Source organism: Mus musculus, chromosome 9 (assembly GCF_000001635.26).
Source record: "Mus musculus strain C57BL/6J chromosome 9, GRCm38.p6 C57BL/6J".
Taxonomy (NCBI): Eukaryota; Metazoa; Chordata; class Mammalia; order Rodentia; family Muridae; genus Mus; species Mus musculus.
The window spans coordinates 112138571-112157683 of record NC_000075.6 but is presented as its reverse complement, the minus strand read 5'-3'; the positions used below and the strand labels follow the sequence as shown (position 1 = coordinate 112157683).

Sequence of the window (19113 nt, the reverse complement as noted above, 5' to 3'; positions counted from 1 at the left end):
TCTCAAGTTTGAGAATGGCTGACATTGTTGTTTTTGAAGGTGGGCTGGCTGATGTTCTTGTTGCCCCTCTGTTGTCCCCTCCTGCCTCCCAGTCCTACCCTCTGCCTCTGACAACTACTGCCCTCTCTCCAACCCCTTGGCCTCTATTGCCTCCCCCTCCAGCATTCACCGGGTAGCCACGTGGTATTGCTCCAGTTGCTTAGCAGTGGCTCTGTGTTGGGCTCTGCATGGGTGGTGCTTGGCGCAGTCTTTGCTGCATGTTATGGTGGGGGGTCGGGATGCCGCAAGCTCCAGCTGTGGGGGTAAGCTTGTCAGCTGCATTTCCAGATGTGTGTGTAACTCTGCCAGTCGCTCCACTCCCTACAGCTCTGTCCTTCCGTTGTGCACAATTTGAGTTGGATTATCACTGAGGACCGATGAGCCACCGGTGTAGCTGTAAAGAACATACCTTGTTATGGTGAGGACAGGAGGATTTTGCAACTATCCTAAAAAAATAGTCTTCACAGCAAAGCATCGAGTTTCTGTTCTAGTCTCCCACCCTTCTTCCCATGTTTTATGGTCTCTGTGATGCGTTTGCTCGTTTGCATGAAGTGTAGCAAAAACTGATTGCTGTGTATTTTGCCTGTGACAAACACTACGCCATTCTAGAAAGAACTTTAATTGTGGTCCTTGACCAAAGGTAAAGAGACATTCCTGCATCTCTTCTCTGTATGGGTACGAGGGAGAGGGTTACAAGCAAGAAAGCTAAGTAAATTATAAGTCCCCCCCCCAAAAAAAAAACCATTTAATAACAATAAGAATTTCAGAAAGCCATGGGAAAGTCTTGACAATTGCACTTGCTCTCTGACAATCAATATAGGTATTTTTGAAACATGCCTTTGCTTTAGAATACATGAAGGTAAGACAATCCATCTCTCACTCAAGGTCTCCTGCTAATTACTCAACGTGAGTCACTCTGAGCCGGCATATGCATCTCTAGGTGCGATTATTTTAAAGAGCCTGTTCCTTATCTGTCCCTCCTTGTTTCTCACCACTGCTGACACCAGCCCTGGGCTACACTGGGGCTCTTGTTGACTCCAAAATATGCCTGTGTCGTCGAGTACTCCATGGGTGTCTGGTGGACGTATGGATGAATGTGCTTAGTGCAGAGAGGATCTTGTCCACAATGGCAAATGCTATGAGGGAGGCAGCTGAGAAGTAGGGCTTGGGTCAGGGGAAAGGATGAAGACACCGTTCTCATGCTGGGTTCTTTGGATTGTTCTTTTAGATTTCTCTGTACTGACCATTACCAGCAAACAGGCTTTCTAGGCTGAGGTTCTGTTCTCCATACAATTCACAGGGTCAGCCACTGAGTGAACAAAAATGGCCTCGGAGCCAAGGATCATCCAGAGGGCTCTTTCAGGTCCCCTATTTCTCTACTTTCTTGCTCTTTCCTGAGATCCCAAATATTCACAGCCACTCCCCCCTCCCCCACCCAGGTCCCCTGAACTCACTCTTCCCTCTTTTCCATCAAGACTTTGCCTCATGTTATGGTCAGACACACTCAGCAAAGGTAAAAGAGGTTACTTCTGGCCACGCCAGCTCTGGGCTAATCCCTGAAGCATATGCAAGCTTGCTTATTTTTGAAATATGCATTCTACTTTCCTCCATAGAGAATGAAACCAGGAGTTGCAAATCCTTTCTATGCTAGCTGGTCACACACAGATACACACACGCTCACACACACTCACACACACACACACACACACACACAGGGATGGATAGAGGAAGAAAGAGAGAGACACATACACACATACACATCACACACAGAAAAAGAGATACACACATGCACACCTACACACATGCATATATATGTACACACATGCATATACAGAGAGACATACTCACACATACACATGCATACACATATACACTACACACACACACATGCACACAATTGAATGCATGTGCACAGACACCACACACACACATGAATACATGCACAGTGCACAGGGATATACACACATACACACAAATCTATGCCTCCCAGCCTAGACCCCTCAGGGAATGAAGGGGGTGGGGCTTGCCAGGCTCTGGTTATCTCGTTGAGCATTTATTATTCTCAGCTGATGGTTGCTTCACAGCTCACCATGGATAACCCTCCTGATTTCTTTTCTCTGTTCAGCAGAACAGAATGCACCCATTTAGAGATGACAGACGAAGTAAATCAATTGAAGAGAGAGAAGAGGAATATCAGAGAGTGAGGGAGAGAATATTTGCACATGATGTGAGTAGTTGTTTTAATTGCCTCTTGAGTATGGTCCTTCCATCAGCAGAAAGGCCCCTCGTTGCTCGGACAGAGATCTGGCAGGGAGTACAGAGGCTGGGAGCAAGGAACGAGTTACAAAGCAGGAAACACAAATGTTTCTGGGAGAGAACCTGGTTCAGGGATGCGTTGAAACAGTCCAAGAGTCTGTGTATGTGCCCCCCAGGGCATCACCTACCAGGGTAGAGAGAGGTGGTGTGGATCAGTAAAGGAGACAGCACAGAAAGGGTTATCAATTTCTGAAATTTCTTTACATCTAGGTAGCAGATCACCTATAAGTGACTTTTTAAAAAATATATATATATATATGGGTATGAGGGGCCAGGGAAAGGGCTCCGTGAGTGAAGTGTTTACTGTACAAACATGAAGAGTTTGGTTTGAATCTCTATCACTCTTGTAAAAGGCAGGATGGGGACAGGCTTCTATAACACAAGCACTAAAGAGGTAGACACAGGTGGATCCTAGGAGCTCATTGACCAACCAGTCCAGCCCATCTGCAAGCCTCTGCTTCATAGAGACTCTGACTACAAACAGTAATGGAGAGAGCAACAGAAAGAGGCACCTGATGTGAGTCTCTGGTCCCCACACATGCACGCAGGCATACACGTGTGTGTACACCACTCACACGTGTGTACAGATGCACACACATATGCACATGCACACAGTGCAAACAAAATGCCTTTTTGTTAAAAAACCAACAGAATCCAGAAGAAGTTTAAAGCACTATGTGTTAGTGTACACTCTTTCTAACACAAAAACACACATACACATACATACATACACACACACACATATTATTTAGCAAATATTGACACTTCACTATGAAAATGCTAGTTGATTTCAGGGCAAATCAAATTTATGAACAATTTGCCAAGGGAATATTCACTAAACAACTTCTTTTTTGTTGTTGTTGTTTAAAAAAAAAACAAGAAAACGTGATTGAGATTCTTTTTTATTTTATTTTTTTACCCATTATGCTAAAAACCAAAAGCAATTAAATTAGATAAAAACAAAAGTGTAAGAATTAATAGCTGAACATCAAGGCAATGGGTTAAAACATCAAGAAATTGCCATAGCTTGCTCTTCTATGAAGTCCTCAGGAGTTTCCTTGGGTGATGGGGAACCAGACCCTGACAGCAGTAGAGGAGGCTTCGGTGTAGTCCTCTGTGGTCAACATTTCCCGTACTCTCAGTCAGGTTAAATATATCTCTGTTGCAGTGGCCTGTTGCTTGGGGACACAGCAAGCCAGCTGCACACATTGTTCCTCACTTTAGCAAGAGTCAGCATCCCCTACTCAGGGCAGCTCTTGAAGCTGCAAAACAGGGAACACCTGCCCTGCTGGTTTTATTCTTACGCGTTCCCAACCTCACTTGCCTTGAAAACACTGAAATGGAAATTTAACGATTCGATACTCTGGTCCAGAGCTCTTAAATTAGGAGAGCACGGGAGAGGAAAATGGAACTGGAGGTATGGTTGCAAGTCTAGAAACTATGAGAGAGCGGCTAAGACTCTTAATATGGTTAGAACGTGCCATGATGCAAACTCTCACTGGATAAGAGAATAAAATGACTAAAACTTTTGACCTTGTCCTGAGAGGGCAAGAGTACATTTGTAGTTTGCGGGGGGCAGCCCATTCACCTCTGAAGACCTTCATACGTGTACTTATCTATATACCAGAAACGTCCGCTCCCACTCTGGTTCTGACTAATCAAATGTCTTAGGAATGTATCAATATGTTGAGACACAAATGCTCATCACACAGACATGATGTGAGACCCCTGTTCTTGTTATTATCTTTATAAAGTTATGCCCAGCGAACACTGTCTCAGATGCCTGTCTGGGATAAGAATGGAACCCATAATTCTTACTTTCACAGGAAGCTGGCCACACGGAAAAAGGCCCTGCATGGCTTCCCTTCACTGGGCACAAAGACAGAGGAAAGACTTGGGGCACTTCTGGCCATGTTAAGTTTTACTGGCCAGAATGGATAGCATTTCTTTCACATGAAAAGAAGATCTAAGTATGCCAGGGCTTAGGTGCCAAGCTATTGCCAGTCCCTCACTAACCCCCGACCCAAATCATTTACCAGCCTGCTAATGCAGGGCAGGGTTTTAAAATGAGCCTTCTTCAGTCAAAATACACTCACAGACGAGACTCCATAATTGAGTGACACTCTTGATATCATTAGTGAAATGATGTGTTTCTAAGGGGAAAAATCCCTCCCATTGTTCAATACCTTCATGTAAGTTCTCATGATCCCTACAAGCCTAAGAGAGGAAAACTCATGTTCGCTGGCATTCCCTTGGCCCACAGAGACAGTTTTGTCTCTGGCAAGCTGTGGTTAGCTACTTGTTGGCTGTGATAAATTATCTCCAAATTTTCAGCACAAAGCAAGCCTAATCTGCTTATGACATCCTCATGTCTGTGGGCTAGGCCTCTGATGTAGCTTGGAGGGCAATGATAACTCATAGGCTCTAATGGAGGTTTCAATTAAACTCTTAGCTGGGCCTTGCTCCTGATGATTTGGCTAAGGAATTGTTAGCTGTTTCCAGACCTGCTCATGTGGTGACTTGGAGGGCCTCCCTTGTTCACTGGAACCGGTCTGTAGTTTGCAATTTTCTTGAAGGGTGAGCACCCCTGGACATTGTTGTGTGTCTCCAGAAATGGCAGCTCACTTCCCCAAGGGAATGAAGTTCACGAGAGAAATGGAAGCAACAGTTGCCCATGATGTTATCTTAGAAGTGGCCATTCCCCTCCAACTTTACACTGTTAGACACACAGATAATCCTGAGAACAATGTGGGAAGGTTGTGAGTGTTCAGGCACGGGAGATGACACTAGATTAACAAGATGTCACCACAACATCTATGAACTCAAAATTTCAAGGATGTAACATGGCCATATGAACTTTCTTGAATAATATATACTGTGACATATCTTGCTCACCACTTCTTGACAGACTACTTCATGGGACATTCATCTATGCACCTGCAGTTCCCAAGCTGATAGGTCATTGTCACCCACTCAAGCTGTTGAAGTACAAGATCATTTCCTACACAATAATAGTGATTTGTCATTAAGTCAACTATTTAACCAATCCAAAGGATCCAGCCTAAGGACCCTGTGTTTTAGAAGTCTTTAATTTTAATTATTCTTTGATTTTATTTTCTTATGATTAAAAAAACCAGAATTAACAAAATCAATTTTACTCATCAATTATCATTTATGTAGTGGGTATTCAAATATTTAGTATGTGTATATAGTTCCCTACCTGGGCTAAGAATAGAAAGTTCAGCCTTTAGCAAGATTCAAGCTTATTTTAAAATGAGAAAACTTTTTGAATGTTTTGAGCAATGTGTCTCAGATGTGCGAGTGTTTGAGAAACGATGTGCATGTGTGCTTGTGTGCACGTGTACCTGTGTGTTTTTATATAGGTGGTCACATGAACAAGACAGGCATGTTGCCTTGGTAGAAATAACTTCAAACATGGCTTCCAAAGTTTGGTACCTTGAGATAGGATTGCTGAGAGCCTAATAGTTGTAAGTGTACAGACAAATTTAGCTCTCAAATAACAAACCAGTATGCTTCTATTGTCAGTAAGATTTGGATAAAATGTTATTTCTTTGGTGAGAATTTAACCTCGTTTTCTGGTCCTTTCTACCTGATATTACTAACCTTGGGAAGACTGGTTAATAAAGCAGGATGTTCAAGAAAGGCCTGTCTTGCCTGGAAGGAATTTTGCTGAAGACATTTCTGTGTTGATAGGTTTCTAAGCAGGCTCCTGCTTACCCCTCCACCATGTGTGGGGTCTGCCCCTGAGTGGCTGAGAGGGCACAGGCTGTGAGCACAGTGGGGGTGGGATGTGGGGGAGAACTATAATCCATTAAGCAAAATCATTTTCTTCTTTGGGAAAAAAAAAGAAGCCTTTTATATCCGGGTATGCATATAAGTGACAGCTTTAAATGTTGTACTTAATTACTGTGACACTTTTATCTCTCTCTGCCATTAAATGTGCAAGTTATTAATACTCCCTTTTCTAAAGTTTATTTCTCCCAGCTACTGAATCACATCCCGTAGCTGTCTCACTTATGCCAGTGGGGGGAAGGGCCTCTGGTGGGGCCGGGATGGGGGCCATTTTGGAGGAACTTTCTAAACATCCAGAGGTATACTCTCGAAGGATATTTTTGTTGATATCTTCGATTTGTTGATGTCCTGCTTTTTCATTCGAAGAATTGAAAGTGTTTAGTCTCTCCTCCCCTCAAATGGTTTGTAGTTAAGAACTCTGAAGATCAGCTTCCTTAAATAGGTTGATTCTCCAATCCAAGTGCCTGGTGGCCACACTATAAAGCCCACTGACTTCTTTCCCACCATCCAAGAGACTCTATGTCGAAACAGAGTCTTGGGTTTAGTGGAAAGAAGTGATTTCATTGTCAGAAAGGAAGTGGGCCACTACCTGGCTTGCCTCTCTGAGCGTTAGCTTCAGGAACCTGCAGGTTTAAGCTAAGGAGTTGCTCACAGAGGCTGGGGAGATGGCTTTGTTGGTAAAGCAAAGAACAGGAACATGAGTTTGTTCACCTCAAACCCAACCAAGAAACCGTGAACAATGAAGCCACGTGCTTTCAATTCCACTGACTCAGAAACAGGTGGATCTTGGGGTCTCTAGCCAACTAACCTATATTTCTTGGTGAGTTCTAGGTCAATAAGAGACCCTATTTCAAAAATAAATAGATAACTAAATAAATAAATCCTGGTGGAGGTCTGTGAGATGGTTCATCAGGTAAAGGCACTTGTCACCAAACCAGAAAGTCTTAGCTCAAGGCCCAAATGCCCACCTGGAGAAAGGAAAGAAATGACTCCTGCAAGTTGTCTTCTGACAGTCACATGTACGCTTTGAAATGCACACATACCTACCCATGCATACACACACACACACACACACACACACACACACTCGAGAATACAAAATAAATTATAAACCAATAGGACATGAACAGCCTCTTAGAAACAACACCTGGACTTGATTTCTGCTTTCCAAACACATATGTACCCGTGTGCACAGACGTATACTGATAATGTACACATGTGCTTAAAGAATTGAGAGTCATTATTATCTCTGTAGTACAGTAGGCCTGTTAGGTCCCTATTTATCCCCTTTGTAGCTCACGAATTCATCTTGAAATCTATGCACAGAAGATAGCACATGGATGAATAGACAGATAGCACCTAACCCTGATCTTGGTTTTGTATTGTTCCCAAGACACAATGTGCAGTCACATAAGCATGTGCCTCTTTCTTTCTTCAAGTTTAGCCTGATCCACCTTTTCTCGGCAGATTAAAAGTAGTAGAGTTTCCTTCCCCTGAGTTGGCTCCTTAAGGGAAGTAAAACAAGAGAGCTATTGGCTTTCTCTGTGAAGCAGGAAGACAAACCAGGCAAAAGTCGCTTGACAGCATTTTCTAATTAGATTAAGCTGGTCAATGCTTGTCTTCTGTCCTGACTCCTACCCTCAATTTAGATTAACAATTAATGGCATTTCTTCAATGCTGAGAGACTTGTAGTAGAGAGTGTGTCACAGAAGATGTGGGGCGTTCAGGATTATGCTTCACAGTTCTGCCGGCCCTAGGTGGACCCTGTCAAATCTGCTTATATTGTCTGGATTTGAACCTGTGCCCTCGGTTGGTGTAAGATGCCTCTCAAAACTCAACAGTCACCCTTCTCTCTCGACATCTGACTCATCTTTCTCTTTTGACCTTTATCCCGACTTTGGACTTTCTCTGTTCATCTTCAGAGACTTCCTCAGGGGCAAATGCCTTGTGCTGCTGTGAACTGGCTACCCTGTGGACAACACTAACCTATTTTTCTCCTTTTTAAGTTCTCCTCTTTTGTATGTAATTTTCTTAATCTTTTCCCCAAGGAAGGGAAAGTAGTTTTAAAATCAGGCAAGGATTTGAGGGATTTCCACCAATCCTGCCCATCTGACATGGTGCCTTTTTTATCTTTATTTTTCAGTCAGTTTGCTCACAGGAAAGCCTATTTTTGGACAACAGGTAAAATGACATTTATGTTTCTTGTGTCTTCAGAGGAATGGTTTGTCACGTGTCCTCTACATTTTCATGTTCATATGTATCCAGTATATAAGTGTGTGCCTGAATATATGTATGAGAACATGCATATATCTGTGTGTACACACATATATATTCACATATATGTTACTTGATTTGTTTAAAGCATTTGATTTGAGGAAGCAGTTATCTTGGTTTCTTTCAGACAAGAGCTTAAGCAGTTTTGCTCAAAGTCTCTGTTTCTGGCTCTCCCAAAGATACAGTCCCCTTGACAAGGGATAAGAGTAGAGACCCAGTGGACATTCAGTTTTGCTGGCTTCTTGACCAGGTTGCTGAAAGTATATTTCGAATCATTAGCCATTTCTTGGGTCTCATCACTTTAAATAGCCATGCCATATATATATATATATATATAGATAGATAGATAGATAGATATAGATATAGATATAGATATAGATAGATATAGATAGATAGATATAGATAGATAGATAGAGATAGATAGATAGAGATAGATAGATAGATATAGATATAAATATAGATGATATAGATATAGATATAGATATAGATATATAGATATATAATTTCAAATTGCACAGATCTCCCTATCTTCTTGAAAGTGCTGATGTGAAACATTCTTTAAAATGCTGGCTTTTGTATTTATCAGTGCAGCTGGCTTAAGCCTCAGTGAGGGAGGTACTGGGGAAATAGAGTGTTCATGGATTTTGTAGATTATCTTGGGGTTAAGGGCAAACCATTTAGACTTAATACCCTTTCAAACAGTTTGAAACTGTCACAGGTATGAAAATGTTCCCATGATTCTATTATGTGGATTCCAGACAAAGGAAGGAGGTGGCATGAGCCATGCTAACATTTGATTAATCAAAATCTGCAACTTGATTTAGAAAGACGGGATTCGTAAATAAAGCAACAGGTTAATTTAATTTAGGGTGTCAGCATAATGGGTGACCCTACGAGTCTGATTAAAATTGAAGCTCATTAAATGCTCTTACTCAGTATTTAAACTGCTTATCAGAGATAAGTATCCTAAAAGATGAAAGACCACTGTGTTGGCAGTTGGAAATATTGAGAGATTCGCCTCTTTTGGGTAAAAGGAAGACAGAATATATTCATTTCAAGCCCATACAATCTGAGGACCAACTCTCCATTTTTAGTAAACTGAGAGTCCATCATTGGTTACCTTGGTGATGTCCTGTATCAAAATTTTACACCCACACCAGAAACGTTGAATAGAGACAGTTTACTTCCATAAAGACACATGTCAGAGTCCTCTATCTAACCAATAATTTCTCTATTCCCTAGTCCTATTCATTGACTCATAAATGCCCTAGATATCCAAGTTGAATCATATTCAGCATTATAATAACTGGCCATCTCTGCCCACTACCTGTATAAACATGTCCTAATAGTCCAAGAAGGAAACATCCATTTGAATGTCCCATCATAAAAAATAAATAGTATAATGGGCACTTACTTCCGGAATACTGATATTTCCAGTGAATCAAATTAAATAACTTTGCAGTTATCTTAAGGTAAATCTCAACACACCGGTTTAATTAAATTTCTATCCTGTGTCTACCAGCCTCTTCTGTTTTCACATCCCTCCTCTTGCCCCTTTATCTAGCATAGGATAAGGGTCTACAATAGTTATTTGCTGCTGTGAATTTATTCATGCAAACCTTTACATCACACAAGTGAATCCTCATGTGAGGGACTGATTTCCAAGCAAGGCATGCTCCGGTGGAGTGTGCATCAGTACTGCATAGGCGTCTCATACCCTTAGGCTTTATGTCGTAAACATGGTGTTTTTCATTCCCAGTAGGCTCCAGGAAGACATGCACATATGCAATGAGACCTATAAGAAAAGACAGCTCTTTCGGTTGGTATGGTTTACTTTCATAAACTGTGTTTTCGGATGATGTGGCAGAATCCGTGTGCAATATAAGTGTTAGTATGCAACATTTCTGTTCATGAAGTTAAACTTTGTTCAGTTTTCTTCCTGTAGCGTTTGTTCCAAAACTGGACAGGGCAAGAGGTAGCACTGGAAAGACATGACTTTGTGTATTCTTCTTCTGGGGTCTTCCTACGAAGTACCATTTATTACATGGAGGATTCACGGTTTAAACCTGTTGAACACGCTCAAACTTACCTTGTCAAATTAAGCCGAGTTAAGATTTCCCTGGAAGGCTACAATTCCCAATCCTGGAAACTAAATCGATGATAACTCTGTTAAGATGGCTGGTTTTTAAATGACTATTGTCTATCATACTATTTCAAACATGATTTTAAGCACTTATTTGACTTCTAAAAGGAAACTTTGAAGTTTCTTCAATTATAATGGACTATTTAGGCAAAGATTTGTGGCGTGAGGGGAAGGAGTTAATTATTTTTTGAGTTCTGTGCTGGACTAACAGCTCAGAGAGCCAGACCTGTTTTCATCACTTTCTGTCTGACGTGTGTTATAAGGCCAGATGTAAACAGTGTTATTAAAACCACTCAGTATCAGGTCTTCAAGATGGCTCAGAGGATAAAGTTGCTTTACAACAAGACTCATGAGTTCAGTTCCATCCCCAAGACCCACATGGTAGAGAGAACCAAATCCTGTATGTTACTTTTTGACCTACACACAGAGGACTTGGTACACACACACACACACACACACACACACACACACACACACACTTAAAATATATTCAGTAGTTATTGTGTGCATATTCTAAGTACTAGGAAGGGTTGATCTCTGTTAGAATAAAGATAAAACACCAAACACCAAACAAATTTCAAAGAAAGAAGAGAATAAGGAAAGTGAATGGATTTACAAAACCTTTTGCAAGCAGTTTGAATTGAGATCTTTACCATGAGTGGAGGACTCCTGTTCCCTCAGGCATTAGTTGAAAAGGAGGAACTGGGGTCTTGTTTACTTGCTTCTAACTTTCCTAGGCTGAACGTTGTTTTCCCAACTCCCTTTTGCATCATTAGGTCCTCTCCTTTTTGTTTCTCAACATTTAAGTGATGAACTTGAGTTTTCTTTCTCCTGGAAACTCAGACCCTGAGCTCACACACTCTGATATGGATTCGATATAAGCCTTTAAAGAGCCAGTTCCTTTAACACAACCCCCAAGTCACCTCCTAGCAGAGCTATGGTATAATCAGGGAAGCCATTGGAACATGCAGCCTCTCACTTACCCCAGGCACTAAGTTTCAGATGTTACGGCACATAGATCATTGTAAAGTGGTTCTGAGTACATATCTAACTTGTAGGAAACAAAAACCACAATGTTCAGAAGTAAATGAAAGTGTCATTAGTTATCAATAAGCAAAGGAACAGAACAAAGTGCGTATTTGCTTTATGACTGCCATGGAATGGAATGCTAGTTGTCTATGTAAATCTCCGGTGACATTATTTTCCTACACGCTTGTTGGAAAGGACAAAACCTAACTTCTCGGGGGCGGGAGGGAGGATTTGAGTATGAGCTTTTCTGTAGCATTTATGATTCCATACCGAGTAGACATGCAATTCATTTAGGACCCCAGCCCGCCATTACTGGGATAAACAGCCAGGAGACAGAGAAATGAGAGTTACATTTCAATTTGTACATATCTAGAAGCCATAAATAATTATGTATCTTAATTTGGATTCTATTTATGGTATCTCCTAAAAGCAGAAAGTTAAATTCGCCCCCCTTTAAAAATCTGCATAGATCCTGACTTAGAATGCTGATTGGAGCTGCCACCAGGCCTGGGGAGGGTATCTCAGGTCACTTTATGGATGAGGGGAGATAGGTTAAGTCTAGATGAGCTTATACAGTTGCTGGAAACAGTTCTACCATGCCAAAGGGTGTCAACTACGCCCTGGAAAAATGGAGGTTATCCTCCTTTGGGAAGACAGTCTCAGCCACCCTGGAACTTTTACAAGCCTGGATTCCTGTCATGGTGGGTGCAGAAGTCAGGTGGAAGGGAGAAACGAAGGGAAATTGGTGATGGGAGAAAGGATTGCCCCCACTGGGGGTCACATTCTCCTTCTGCCATATCCTGCATACTGAGGCTCCAGATATTCCAGATCATCTACTGAGGAGATTGCTGTCCCATTTCTAATTCAGTGATAGTTACTAAGAGATAGCTTGACTGCACTTCATCCGAGATGGGCCAACATGATCAGAATTATACAAGGGAAGAATGCAGTTGAGCTTGGATGTTGGAAGAACAGACTACACTGGACAACACAAGCCCTTGGGAAGGCTATTCTTCTACAACGGCCCTAATAGCTTTCTTACATTTCTAAAACTGTGTCAATTAAAGGCACCTGGACATTGGTGAGCATACCCCCTTCCTACATCAGGTCTCCTCTCAGGTGCCTGTTACTTCTGAAACCATCTTTCCCCCGAGGTTCTGACAGTAGACATCATAAGGAAACTTTGATAAGGGGTGTGTTCATCAACTGTGCCTCCCGAAAATGCTTCTTATCCTCTGATTTCTCTATCCCACCACACCCCTTGCCTTCCTGTTGGTCTTCACTAGTTCTCAAATCCATTTCCCCTCTTAATCTTCCCAGGCACAGACAAAAGTTTCCTACGTTAAAACAGAGGCTCTGCTACTGCTCCGTGTGCCAAGAGTGTTTCTATTAGAGATCTACCTGGGCTCCTCACTCCTCAACGGGGCATTATTGACTTACAGAGATTGGTTTTAAACCAAGCTTTGATCAGGGATTGAGGTCTGATTCATGCATTGATTGCATCACATCTCGTCCTGATGTGAGGTTGCAAGGTACACTTATTACCTGTGAGTTATGTCCCCTTCACTCATTTATACCACAGGAAAAGTCTAGGGTACTTTAATAAAACATTATTTCAGCAGGGGGGAGAAAAAAAGCTTTGTAAATATGCACAAATTTGTTGCTTAAGGAGACTGAAAACCAGTGAAACTACAAATTTCTTCACAAACACATGCAAACCTCCATACCTCTTAAAGGAAATCTGAGGTTCCCTGCCAACTCAGCTTTAGCTATTGGGTAACTTCCATTATATTAGATACATTTTGAATGAATGTGTTCATTCACTTCAAGAGGTTTTTGAAATTTCCACTGATGCTATTGGAAAATCTCAGGTCAACGTATAGCGTCAGGCTGATGCTTTCATGAACTGTTCTCCCTGGTAAGGATTAACAAGCTGTTTCCTTAGACCACTGAGGTTAGAGTCACGGACAGGTTCTCAGCACGAGTTCATATAGAAATTCCATGATCACTCTTTTGTTAAAATCTTGCTGAACAAAGATTATCATACAGGACCCAAAGTTGGAAAATGAATTAATAAATAGCTTTCCTCCAAGGCAAATTATTTAATGCTAAAGAAGAAAAAAAAATAAGTTCTTTCCTGGGAATTATTTTTAGAATTATGTAAGATGATAATTACTTCGGAACATGAATTCATTATTGATTTGAGTCAGGAGAGTGTACCCACTTTCCTCTCGGAGAGAGAAGCTAACAATTATGTTTTATAGCACTTGTCTCCAACTGTGTCTCCTTTACTGGCAGAGGGATCATGGTGTCTCTAGGTTTGGATTTCCCATGTATAATGTGTGCCATGTGTCATATGTTACGTGTCTTTGTGTCATCCAGGTATTTGTAACACTGTTGGGGGCGGGGGAGGGTGTTAAAGCGGTCAGCGAGGAAAGTAGAGGTGACTATTCTCCGAAGGGCTCCTCTGCCCACCCACACTGTCATGATGCATAACTCTGTCCCCATGAATCTTTCTGACGGCTGTGCAGGGCTCACCGAGACAGCTCAGGAAGAACTTCCGGGAGCCGGCAGAGCAGCTCAGAGACTGAGCTCAGGTGGCCAGACCACCAGCGGGCTTGGAGCAGCACAGATTCGGACAGTTCCAACCGCAATCTGAAGCCCACCATGACCAAGACGGCAAGTTTTGGGGGCATCACGGTGCTGACCAGGGGCGACAGCACGTCCAGTACCAGGAGTGCTGGGAAACTGTCCAAAACAGGTAGGTATTTCTAAGAGGGTCCACGCCCTGGTGCCTCCTGGATTCTATCCGGACCATATGCTCTCTGTTTCTCTTGACTTTGAATTAACTAATGGCAGGAATAGTAATTCCACTCCATTTAAGGAATCAGGAGGTGTTATTGAAGTGGGTTTTTGCATCTTCCTAGCTAGCCACAGACTTGAAGCTTATCCATAAACTTCTTTCTCCTTAGTTTCCTTCCTGGTAAAATAGATGTTATCAGATGTTTTATGAACCCAGTTTAATTACTTAAAGTTTAAATGACATAATTTTTTTTAAAAAAAGGTGAACCTTGATAAATACAAATAACAATTATTTAACAGAAGTTAGCTACTGCTTTTAAATGTAGTGCTATGACATATTTCTTATAGCTGCCTTGTAAGGTCATTATAAAGGTAATAGATTTAGCTCCTGTACGAGTACACTGTTCCTCTGGTGCTGGACCTGTTATTACTTAAATTATGTGTACATATTTCCTCCTCTGAGATATATAAATGCTAATATCTTCACATTTAATCGTTATTTGGAAGACAAAAAAGTTTCAATATATGCAAACCAGTTTGCACACGTAGCTGACATGTTTCAAGGGTCTTGTCAGTGCACACTTACATTTATTGTGTCCATGAAATATTTGTACCCCTAATTTGCAGATGAGGAAGGCCAGTCTCTGGAGTGTTTAGTGCAGTGACACTCACTAAACACTGAAAAGTGAAGGTCGCTTTTTTGCTTCTTTATGATTTCTGCTTTATTCTTCCTCTCGGGGAACAGTGATATTTTGAGATAAACAAGGAACAGGCAAGATGCTTAGAAAGTGGTGATGACGATAAACCTAGAAATTTCTCTCTCTCGAGCCATGGCTTTAGAATGACTACAATCGCTCTCAGCAGAGAGGACGGCTCCATCTGTGAAGCACAAGGGCTACAGTTTGCCCAGTAAAGAGTGGGTCTGGTGACATGTGCTGGTCCCTGGGGCTCTCTGTAGCCAGCCAGCTTAGCTACTTAGTGAGCTCCAGAATGTTGGGATACCTGGGATTGATGGAGTGGTGGATGGTGCCTGAGCAATGATACCAGATGCTGACTTCTCATTCTTACTGAGAAAAGGAGATGGGGGGAGGGGCTAGGGGACAAGAGGCAGGGCATTGTCACTTGAACTGTCACTGAGACTTAAACTGTAATTCCAACAGGACCTGGGGGTCAGGACTGGGATATAGCAGTGGAAGGTTTAGGCTGAGTGTAGAAAACCCCACTTGAAACTAAGATATCTTTGCCCTGCACTGACTGCTTTCTAGACTCATGCTGACTCAGGAGAGAAGGGGTTTGCCCCAAACCAGGTCCATTTTGCTGATCATTTAGCATAATTACGTTGTTGACAAATTCCTCCTAGGAAATTATCTCATGTTTTCCTACACAGAAGGCAAATTAATAACATTTATTCAGAGACTTCACTCTATCCATACCACCGAGCTCCTTGGAGAGCGCAGGTGGGTGGGTGCCCTCTTCCTGAGAGCTCTGTTCACTAGCTGTTAAGCTCTTGATTCTGACTCTAATTAATTGCTCTTGTATCCCACTATCACAGCATCTGAAATCCACACAAGCAGCGGCAGTGCACTTGAACTCTTGTAAACTAAGAAAGGTTAAACAGTTTCGGTTCTTAAGATGCTGAAACCAAGTACCTTAAAAGGTGCACTTAAAAATTCCAACACCCTGAAAGGGCTCTTACCATTTTAAAATTAATCACCATTTTCCACGCACCAAGCCCCTGTCACTTCCACAGCAAAGCTGATCGGAAGCATTTAAAATACTTCAGGAACGGGAGAACACTACTCTCTTTGGAGAACCGTTAGAGATTAGAATGCTTCAGACAGGTTTTTTTTTTTTTTTTTTTTTTTTTAACTTTAAGTGTCTGCCTTCGAAAGCTTGTCAAGGCACAGGCATGGAAAGGAGAAACAATTTTTTTTTTTTTTAAATAAGGAGATCAAGAGAGGATGTCAAGACAATCTTAAACCTCCCCACGGTGGTTCTCTGAAGTAAACCTGCCAGTTTGGCTGTCGTGAGCATCAGAACAGGTTTCTGATTTATTTTCTAATTGGTGTAGTAAAGTTGAAAACTTTTAAAAGTCTTTCAGAAACCAATGTGTTTTCTGAAATGAGGTGTTCAAGCTTTCAAGCTGTTCTCCTACTTGTGAAGGTTCTGGCTCTAACTGGGTAATGGTGAGACTTTCTCAATATTGGAGATGCTCTTCTACATTAGCGTGAAGCTTATAACCCAATGTATACATGCAGTCTCTTGAGTGGTTTGCTGGCAGCCCAGCCCAAGACTATGGAGGTTGAGGACGCTGTCATGCTGACTTTGGGAGCAACCTTGTGGTGGTCCTTATGCTTCAGGCTTGTTGTCCCCTTGAGACTGGCAATGTGGCTGAGTGATAAGCACACACTTCCTGCTGGCTCTGCCTCGGGCTACAGTGCCTTGCCATTCGCCCCACGTGGTTCAGCCACACAGCAATGCTCTCAGCATCATCAGAGATGGGAAGTCTAGTGACATCACACGTCACGCCTTCTCCAAGGCTTTTGAGTCAGGAGGTGTTAAAGGGAGCACGGCAATTTGCCTTTCTAGAAGTTTCCAGGTGCAAACTAGCAGTTGAGGCATCTCCCAATATCCTTTGAAATAACCTCTCCAAAGAGATAAGCCACCCTTTCATTTTCATAACTTGAGTGACTGCACGGTTTCATTTTCTGGGCGTAATCCATCTTCCCCACTGACTCCATGCCGACCTCCGAGGATTGTTTTTGATAGTCTAATATTAATCTTAATACCCTATTTTTAATTTTTCCAACTTTACTGCATCATACCTCATCTTCCCACTACCTTATCCTCTTTATTTTGGTTCTTCCAAGTGATAGCCTGGGTGTTAGCTTTCTCCTCATAATTTTGGAAGTTTTAGATCACTCTGCTGAACTCTGACCCTCTGAATCTAGAAATACTTTCTAGAGTTATTAACTAAGAAGTAAGACTTCTGTGCCTTGGGAAGACTGGAGAAGACTAGGAGCTGCTATGTCCCCCTGGGGAGTAACTTTGATTACTTTATGCATCTTCTAGAACTTGACCAAGCTTGATCAGGTGGTGATAGAGGGGAGAATAGTCATTAAAATGAAGCCTTCCTGAGTCCTGTGATTATTAATTGGTGCTAACTGGTGCTAACCTAATTGGTTCTGCTCTTGCCCCTTGATTGGAAGGTTTGGGGACAGATCATTATTAGATAGAACGCTGTTATTTATTTGCTCATTCCTTCACATTTTCGTGGACATATATAAGGTACTTTGACTGTCTCTCCTTTGGCCTCTGTCATTTGCCTTCCTTCCCATTAAGCTTCTCCCTCTTAATTTCATGTCCTGACTTTCTTTTTGCACCCCACTACATTGAATTAGGATTACTTACCTGAGCACGAGGGCTGCTCGCTGAACTATAGGTAACTTACCAGTGCTTACACCACTAGAAAATACGAGCCTCCTCCCCAAGGTACACATTAACTACAAGTCCTCAAGGAGGAGAGGGGGCCCATGAGCTTCTCCCCTGCCCAGGATGGGATGCCGACTGCTATACAATGCTATACCTAACATTGTATAGGTCTTATGTAGGTAACCACAGCTTCTGTGAGTTCTGACCTTAATGGAGCTGAATGAAGAGAGGGACGAAGCTTTGATGCATAATATAGCATGTATGAGCCTTGAACTCTACTCTAGCTACATCAAGGAAGCTGTCTACACATATTGTACAATTGCATTTATGAAAAATATTCCACACAGACAATCTAAAAAGGCGGGTTTTAGATCAGACCTTAGATCAGAGTTAGAGTAAGGGCTTGGACCTGTCCATCACTCCTAAGATCTCCTGCTTCCTTTGGGGAAATGAGAATGTTCTAAGACGGGATAGGAGTGGTGTTTGTTCTGCTCCAGCGATATGCTAAAAGCTATTAGATCCCACATTAGGAAAGATGGAATTTTATGATCCATAAAATATATATCAATTAAGCTATTGTAGTGAACAAAATCATCTGAAGGGACTAAAGAGCTTTAAATTTTATAATGTAGTGCCACTGTTCTATCAGTCGGATATGGGGAGTATAAGTGTGTGTGTGTGTGTGTGTGTGTGTGTGTGTGTGTGTGTGTGTGTCTGCCTGTCCCGCTGTCTACCTGTCTTTGTCTGTTGAGCAATTGCAGGACCATATTCCCTCTGTCTGTCCCCACCCTGTTTATCTTCTTCCTCTTCTTTCTTTGTCTTCCTTCTCCTCTTCCCCCCTCATTCTCCACTTCCTTCAGTCTCTCCTCCTCTGTCCCCTCATCTTTCTCCTGCATTGTCCTCTTCCTTCTCTCTATGTTTTACCTCCTCCTCTTTCCTCATCCCTTCTCCTTCCTTCTCTTCCTCCTCCTCTTATTTTTCTTCTACTTCTTCAGGTTTTTAAGCACATTAGCTTCTAGTCAGTCTAATATTTCAAAGCAGTCCAATGTGTCCTGTTTACCTCTTGTAATAATTGTCTTGCCTGGTCTACAAAGTGAGTTCCAGGACAGCCAGGGCTATACAGAGGAACCCTGTCTCAAAAAAATCAAAAAAACAAAAACCAAAACCAAAAACAAAAACAAAAAACAAAACAAAACCAAAAACAAACAAACAAACTAAAGGCTCCAAAGTCTAAGAAAGGCAGAAAGGCTACAAAGTAGGTAAAA

The 19113-nt window shown here is 42.0% G+C and overlaps 1 protein-coding gene across 73 annotated transcripts in view; it reads left to right on the top strand.

The window, feature by feature from the left end:
• Arpp21 (cyclic AMP-regulated phosphoprotein, 21) overlaps positions 1 to 19113 on the top strand; it is a 171198-nt gene that overhangs the window by 78605 nt on the left and 73480 nt on the right. For 13 of the 73 annotated variants that reach the window (NM_001362010.1, NM_001362036.1, NM_001362015.1 and 10 more), the window contains 3 exons: positions 8312 to 8349; positions 10202 to 10261; positions 14146 to 14375. In NM_001362010.1, coding sequence (NP_001348939.1) covers positions 8312 to 8349; positions 10202 to 10261; positions 14146 to 14375 — 328 coding nt within the window. Of the gene's footprint in view, positions 1 to 21; positions 7281 to 8311; positions 8350 to 10201; positions 10262 to 14145; positions 14376 to 19113 lie in introns of those variants that run through there. The other 60 variants (NM_001362038.1, NM_001362016.1, NM_001362039.1 and 57 more) reach the window with 20 other exon arrangements.